The sequence below is a fragment of the Homalodisca vitripennis genome, chromosome 7 (assembly GCF_021130785.1).
Source record: "Homalodisca vitripennis isolate AUS2020 chromosome 7, UT_GWSS_2.1, whole genome shotgun sequence".
NCBI lineage: Eukaryota > Metazoa > Arthropoda > Insecta > Hemiptera > Cicadellidae > Homalodisca > Homalodisca vitripennis.
The window spans coordinates 5,825,323-5,833,997 of NC_060213.1; the positions used below are offsets into that span (position 1 = coordinate 5,825,323).

Genomic DNA, 8,675 nt, shown 5'->3' on the forward strand with positions numbered 1-8,675 from the left:
TTTTTATAAATTTTCAGTTTTCAAGATTGTGACCGTTTAAAGTTACAGAAGTTTGTTATCGAATAGTTTTAAGTGAATGTTTTCAAAAACACAAGTTAAGATTAATTGCAATTAAATCAAGCCCACTCGGATTTATGTAGTTGTAACATCTTTCTAATAACGTTTGAAGATTATCGACTTTCTAAATGTGTTAAAGAGTTTCGATTATACATTATAAGGTAGGGCGAATCACACATGTAAACTAATAATACCTGAGCCGGAGAGGATGTTTATTTATTAGTGCCTGATTATAAGACGCCCATTATATCTGTCTCACTCTACTGCATTTCTGGGTAGAAAGGTCAAAGTTTATTTTTTTCCATGTTTCTGACTCCGAAAATGGTATTTTGTAGTACCGTGGAATGAAATTACAACTAAAATTGATTCTACCATCAATAATAATTAATAATATGTTTATTAAAAAAAAATGCCAGGTAATGAGTTGTCTGTGCAATGCACCGTGAATTATCTGCAAATCGTTTATAAATGAGGTAGTCCACATGTAATAATATGGTGACACAATAGTTATTCACACCGATTCTCCGTTTAGGTATTATTTTATTGCTTTCTCAAAAACATTTTAATCGATATCCCCAATTACAGTGTTAGGCAAATACCAACTTCCAATTCAAGAGAAAATATTACTCTCTTTGTAATTTATTTTATATTTTTATAATATGAAAAGGAGACATAACGTTACCAAGAAAGAAGAAATATCGAATAAGATCTATACAACCACTAAAATTGGGGGAGAAAATAAATAACATTCAATGACATAGTGAATCAAAACACAATATCAATACACTCAGTTTTGAATACAACACAACAAATGTTACCTTATTGACTTATACACAAATACTAAACCAAGTAGAACAATTAATTCATTTTTATATTAGGACAAATCATTTATAATTAGATAGACACTACATAAACGAAACACATGTTAAAGTTTTTTTGTTTATTTTTGGATTTTGACAATAAACCAGAATGTTTTATCAACATGTATTAAAAACATTTTTATAGGTAATAGATTGTGTATTATAATTTTTAGCATGAGATAACATAAGTGATTGTATATAAAAAAACAGATAGTCTTCCTTTAACCTTTGTCGATCTGTTCCCGGCTAAGTCATGAACTGAATGAAAACCATCATCACCGTCATGATGAAGCTGGCAACCTGCAAACATACAATAGATATTAATCTACTGCAGTGTACGATACTTATCTTCAGTCAAAGCGTAAATATGTTCCTTTAAAATTATATTACCATTACTTGATTTTATTAACACAAAATATTTTTATGAAAAGTATATAAATAAAAATAGTAAAATAATATGACTAAAGATTAGTAAAGTTATTATATTATATTAATATTGTTAAATAAGTATTGATGTCAATTAAAAAACTTGCCCTAGTTTATAGAATGTGAGTATCACGAATAAATATAAAATGTTTTAAGTTTTTCCAATTGAGCATTGCCTTAAACATATTTTTAAATTATAATTTAATACGTACGAAATGTTTAAGTTGCAGTTTATTGTTGTAAAAAACTATGTAGTCTTTTTAAATCCTTTTGAAGCTTTAAAGCTTCATATACAAAATTAAAAAAAAATAAATATTCATATAAATAAAGTTCATATAAAATTAATAACATTTTTGGTGTTCCACATTAAAAATATTCCATTTTATTATTTATTAGATTTTTATATGATATAAATGTTTTTATTGTATTAAAATATGCAATAATTTACTACTATCTATTCGATTTAAATTGAATATAAATTTTAATATAAACTGAGGGACTCCAGTTTTTACGTAAGATATTCCAAACTGGTGCGGTTTTTTTTACCGAAGTAGGTTTTAGAGACCTATATATTTGTATTTTGTTGATTGGAGCAACGATCAACGATTGTATTTCACCTATTGTGACGAAGATATAATTATACAAAAATTTATATGATTAAGAAATGTTCTTACACGTGCAAAACCTGATATAAGAATCAGAGTATATTCCATGGAAGTGAATATACCATGATTACTAAATATATTCCATGGAAGTGAATATACCATGATTAATAAAATATATCTACCTAATGTTTGTCTGCTGAAGTTGAAAATGTTTATAGTACTAAATAGTATAGGGGCTTTAAATTGTAAAATTGCATTCGAAGTCGCCATTTCACTTATTAAGTAATGAATATTAAATATCATAGGATTACTTAGAAAAATATCCAAATTTTGAAGTGAAAAATATTATTAGGTGGTCATTATTACAGTGTCTTTAGGAAAGTGTTAAATAATATAATGTGCGGGGTTTGTTTACCAATGAACACAAATCAGACTTGGATGCAAAATAAAATGATGTTTTATGTTTGTGCGTTATTTCATTTTAACTCAATTAATTAAAAATAAAATTTATTAATTTCTTATGCTATGAAAGTAAAAAATCCTCTGTTGAACATCCTCCTACAAAATTACGGGATGATATTATTTTTCCATGAACCAACCAATCATTTCTAAATATTTCCTTAAACAAAAGGGCTCTGTTACAGGGAAAATCCACATTTTTAAGCTTCTAAATGCTATTTATCTATAGAGTATAGAGAGGGAAGTAGAATTAAAGTTATCTCAAAATGATGTATTGAAATAATTTTGTGCTGTAGTTTGATATAGCGTGTTTCCTATGCTATAATTATATATAATACTAATACTATAGCTACCCAATGTGTGTACGAAATGTGAGAAAAATAAGAAGGAAAGAAGTATTCTTCTTATTAACACGAATGCTTAGGAAGAAAATTATACACAAATTCTGAACTAATACAACATTATAATTGGAAATAATCATCAACAATAAATATAACTTACAGAAGTGATGAAGGAGTTGTCAACTGAGAAGAAGTCAGCTGCTGTGAGATCCGTGGGTGTGTGAGCCAGTTCCAGCATAAACACTTCCAGCTGGAAATTTCGTATTTAATAAGAAAACATTTGATATTTCAGTTCCAGTACTCAATGTTTGCTATAGCTACATCTCTTGGATACACCTTGATGTTTATACTCAACACAATTATTCATCCATACTATATTTATGAATGCTAATATTGCCCTGTGTAAGCCAAATAGACAACACTAGTAACGTCAGTATAAAAAATGTAACCATAAGAATCTCTTGTGTGGCGGATCTCTACCTGTGAATAACTCTTTAACTCCCATTGCATCAGAGAATATCTCTAAAATCTCTAAATATTTTTTGAGGAATCAATATTTGAATATGGGTATATTACTAATTGTCGCTTTATAGACTATTTTCCATAATATAGTTTATGGAATGTTTTCTCATATAAGTATTTGTAAGAGTAATATTTTATTTTAAAAAAAGGTCTTTTGACATTTCTAGCAAATTAATACTAATAAGACTCATAAAACTAAAACTATTAATATTTATATCTATATATAAAAAAACAAACAACTCACACAACCTATTCCAGATAATTTACAATTATGTACTTAAAATATATAAATACAAAATCAAAAGTCTCTACTAAACATAAGTATTAAATAATAAAATATCAGATAAGACCTAAATATTATGTGTACAATTAATAGCCACTCCATAATTAACACTCACACTACCGAATAACAAAACCAAAAATAACAAAAAGCGCAGTCAATAAAACTATTATATGAATAGGAACAAGAAATTACAAATGTACTTAAACTATATCGCTAGTTGGCTGAACATTATCGATGCCTACATCACTCGAGGAGTTGAAAATGTAACTTCTGTCTACGCGTTTGTCGCTGTGTTCACTCAATATCCAGAGAACGTATTGAGATGTGGATGTTATGAATTTAAACAATATTGCTAGTTGGCTGAACATTATCGATGTCTACATCACTCGAGGAGCTGAAAATGTAACTTCTGTCTACGCGTTTGTCGCTGTGTTCACTCAATATCCAGAGAACGTATTGAGATGTGGATGTTATGAATTAAACTATATTGCTAGTTGGCTGAACATTAACGATGCCTACATCACTCGAGGAGCTGAAAATGTAACTTCTGTCTACGCGTTTGTCGCTGTGTTCACTCAATATCCAGAGAACGTATTGAGATGTGGATGTTATGAATTAAACTATATTGCTACTTGGCTGAACATTAACGATGCCTACATCACTCGAGGAGCTGAAAATGTAACTTCTGTCTACGCGTTTGTCGCTGTGTTCACTCAATATCCAGAGAACGTATTGAGATGTGGATGTTATGAATTAAAACTAGTTGAAATTGCTTCAAGTCTTTACGATGAGGTACATGATGGTGTATGTCACTGCAGATTTAGTGAACATTTTAAATGGTTCTTATCGGTTACCACAATGTAAAAGGAAACATTACAGACTAATAAACTTATAAACAAGATGATTTTAAAATGTGACATAATAACACATGTAGCCTAATGAATTGATCTATAGATTTGATATTTATAACAAGCTACATCACTGAGGCCTGTTACGAGATGGTTTGGGCTCCTCGTACCTTGTTTATACTTAAGTTATTCTTTTATTACTGCAACTGTCAGGAATATGGATTTTTGTTGTCATTCAATGTATTGATACAGATTTTATATTATTTGTTATCCATCCATGCTTTATTTTAAGGCTTATTTTTTGTTTAGCCTGTTTAGTAAAAAGTATCACCAATTTCCAGAATCAGATATTTGAAACTTTGCATACGTATCAAGGACCGATGACAATGCAATAATGGTTGATTTAGTTTTCATCTCACATAACGACCGCCATTAATAAATAGATCCTCTGCGATAGAGGCGCGCGATCTGTCCCCTTCCCTTTTATTTCCGCCATCTTGTTTTAGCCAGCCGTAAGTTACCATTGGCTAGTCCCTTCGGTCAGTCGTAGGATGTGTTGAGTAGATATAGTAATACGTATAGTAGTCACCTGTCTCTGCCATTTCCGTAGTTCCTTCAGTTTTATATACGATAGTGTTCTTTGTTTGGTATACATTTTACTAATTTTAGTTGCGTTGCTTTATAGAAACATACATAGCATTTTTGATCAGACAAAGCCTTTAGTAGGTTGTGTAACTAATTCCATTTCAAGCGTGCCAAACGCTTTTGGTAAGATTTTTATTTTAATAGTTTGTAATTATAGTATACACATTACCGCAGATGTATCTTTACTGTACCAAAAAGAGATTCAATTGCAGATCTACAATAACGTAGTGTTACTGATGTTCTTGTTTTGAATCGATGGCAAAAAATGTCAGACTCGAAAATCCTGAATGTGCTACCTTACACCACAGATTTTGTTTAGATACAATTTATATTTCACATAATTAACTATTCTTTCTAACCATTATGCTATCTCACAACTAAACATGGTACTTGTGGTCTCATACAAAATAGTAGCTCGTACTCAATTTATAGTCTCCTAAGGCCTTCCTATCGCACCTTTAAGGATTTTCATACTTATTTAGTTTACCTTCTCTTCCGCTTTTGCGTACAAATCCTTAATATTTCTGGAATAAAAAAAAATGGTTGATAATTTTCCATTATGCATTATAAAAACCCTATGGTTCAAATTTCACTGTCTCAAGTGTACAACTGTACATGTCTAGGTTACACTGCTCACTGAAATTTAGACTTAAAACAATACTTGAAACCCTGCCTTAAAAAGGCTTCTTATACCTTGCATATAGTTAAGTATATTTAATCCGTTTTAACATTTTAGTATTAAAGACATCAGTAAATCTTAAATATAAATAAGTTTTTGGATATTTAACACGTACCTACTGAGGTGAATATGGTTTAAGATATGCTTAACCCAAAAAATCGGGAATCAATGTGATAGATCGATTTAGTTACTTTAAGGTAAAGCGTAAGTTAAGCTAACAAAAATAGTTTTCTACACTTATTCATGTTTTTCCTACTGTACTGAAATATTATTACTTATAAAATGAAGGTTTTAGTCTTCCAATGTCCTTCTATCTTAATAAGTATTAAGTAGCTTGTGAATAAATCGAAATACTAAAAAACATTCTACATTGAAATAAATATATAGTTTGTTTTTCTAAAGAAGAACCCTGACGGAGTCAGGTTCCGGCGACCTCTCTCACACGCTCAAAATCTCACTTAAAACGTCACCAAAGTTAAGTATTAAGTATACACCTACATTACCTCGGAAATAATTTTTACTGATTGGATAGTATTCGTCCTTGTATTCGAGTAAAAGAAAAATATTTTGTGTTATTGGGAATTTTTGTAAAAAAGAACACGGTTTTCTGATTAAAATTAAAGCTTTCTCTTATTAACTCGTAACTATTCGAAACCTAATCACAGTAAAAAGAATTCTTAAACGCACTTTGTTGTATGTCTCTTGAAGAACGACATACCAAAATTTGAGAGTTCTATGTTTAATAACTAACGGCGTAATTATATTTTTTGTAAACCCTTACGTAATTGGTTATGAGTTATTATTTTGATATATTAAAAATAATATAAATATAAAATATAACAATTTGGAAGGGTAATAGTGGTTCGAATATTTTTAATCGTTATATGTGGCAAAATTAGAATAATGCATTTCGAGGATTGGAATCTATCCTCTTGTTCGAGTGTCAAAGAGCTTGAGGCTAAAAGTTAAGCATGTACTAAAATTAAAATTATATATTAGTACGAGATGATGAACTTGGAGGACAACTAAATTTACCGATTCAGTGTAGAAAACACGTTAGGTGCTTGCTCCAATCACTTTTTAATCTCGGGTACGAATGGGCTTGAATATTTTGACTTATAACTTTTCAGTTGTTACCCAGCACTTCAGTGTGCTCATCGATACGTATTTCTTATATATTGTATATATATTGATGATGTGCGTGATTTTACGTTATTTAAAACACGGATTTTTGACACCTGATGAAGATGATGGATTCCAGTGCTCGAAACGTAGTGTTAATTTTTGGTAACATATAAAGAGCACGAACACCACAAATCCCATTGTACTGTCAAGTTACCCATCGTCAAAAAAGAGCACAACAGTTTAATATTTTTCCAAAATGTAAAACATTTTAACTGTAGATCCAAACATTTAACAGATATTACAATATTAAGAGAATATTATTTTTATTACTCAAAATCTATTTTTAGCATTAAATTAGTATTTTATTTTATCATAAAATTTATAGCAAAAAATGGCAGATTATTTTGAAGATTTGAAGATCTACATTTCAGGATGTTAGTACATAGCCATCTTGTTTGAAGAATGAAGGATAATTTGAAAAATGAAGGAAACCGTGAACGCAGCCTAAATGCATTAGAATGTCCAGCATGGACTAGTAGTATAAGGGAGTCAGGCGAGGTTCACCTTGGTACTAGTTAACATACATGTAATGTATATCAGCCTTGAATGCTCTGGACAAACTAAAAACGAATATTAAAACGTAATAAATGTTAATAATATCTCAGTAACAAAAATTAATTTGTAAAAATGTTACGTACTTTCTTACGATGTTCAATTGAGTACTCCTTAGAGCTCATCCTCTTGTTTATCTCCCATGACAGTGATTCAACCTGAAAAATATAAAAATAATAAGAATATTTGCCCTCATAAAAAATTGTATACTTATATTGAATTTCTACATAAATATTTTTTAGATAAAATAGCATATACATTTCTTTCTCTTAGGAAAAGAAACTTATAAATTACAGCTAGTCCTGTAAGGACCTTTGCGCTGCTTCCGGAGTGACAGGGAGTGACAGGGTAATCTGGATGGATAAGGTAGGGGTAGGAACCGCCTCCTATCGAGATCCATGAGGAATAATTTAGGGCACGATTTGTAATGAGCCGCTAATAATCAAGACATGTCCCCTCGAAAGAAGGTAACCTTTCCAGTCAAAAGAGGCAGGGGGTGGCATACCCTTATGTTGGGTCTAGCAAGAACCTCTGAGGTTAGGGAGCGAATCCCACCAACTCTAACAGTCATCTCCCGCAATAGACTAGACTATCGAATTACTCAATCTTGACATTTGCGATTTGTGATGAGCCGCTCCTGGTCATCCATAAGTTGCTAAGCTTTGAAACATTGGGTTTTGCACAATGGTAGGTTCAACTGGATGGTATTACCCAGCCAGAAGTGATCCCTGCTGAGTTAGCATATACATAGCTCCCTTCAAATTTTTAACAGACATAAAGTGGTATTATTTTATATGATCCATAACTAATATTATATTATAACAAATATTCTGTTTTGTCATCAAAAAACACATTACATTTTTTAAATAAGTAAGTATTGCTTTTAGACTACTTGTTATCTTTCTTAGCAGAGTAAAGAACGTTATGTTTTTCGCATGTTAAAGTATTTAAGGTAGGTCTTCTTTCATTTTGATCCATATCTTCTTGGCTTACTTCATATTTGTGTGTTTCTTTTGGTTGTTTCCTCCTTTTTCGAGCAAAAAGGTAGCGATCGGTAAATTGAACATGTGTTGACAAGTTTGAGCGTTATCAAACATTCTTTACATTCATCCGACGAACGTGTTTAGCAAAGAAGACTTCGGACGCGTCATAATAATAATAACAATCAATCTGTTATTACATAAAACATTTTTGTGAAGAAAATGTATCGGAA

At 30.6% G+C, this 8,675-nt stretch overlaps 1 protein-coding gene across 1 annotated transcript; it reads right to left on the reverse strand.

Moving 5' to 3' along the window:
• Positions 1-1,088: 1,088 nt before the first annotated feature.
• Positions 1,089-7,721, reverse strand: LOC124366501. The gene is made up of 3 exons (XM_046823088.1): positions 7,549-7,721; positions 2,909-2,998; positions 1,089-1,217 (listed from the first exon to the last, which is right to left on the reverse strand). Exons 1-3 carry the CDS (start codon positions 7,714-7,716, stop codon positions 1,164-1,166), a joined length of 312 nt encoding a protein of 103 aa, XP_046679044.1. The 5' UTR covers positions 7,717-7,721; the 3' UTR covers positions 1,089-1,163.
• Between the last annotated feature and the right edge of the window lie 954 nt (positions 7,722-8,675).

Coding starts and splice junctions, on each gene's coding strand:
- LOC124366501 (XM_046823088.1), bottom strand. CDS start 7,716: ATGCTATTTTATCTAAAAAATATTTATGTAGAAATTCAATATAAGTAT. Junction 2,999..7,548: donor CAATTGAACATCGTAAGAAA/GTACGTAACATT, acceptor CGAAATTTCCAG/CTGGAAGTGTTTATGCTGGA. Junction 1,218..2,908: donor ACAACTCCTTCATCACTTCT/GTAAGTTATATT, acceptor GTATGTTTGCAG/GTTGCCAGCTTCATCATGAC.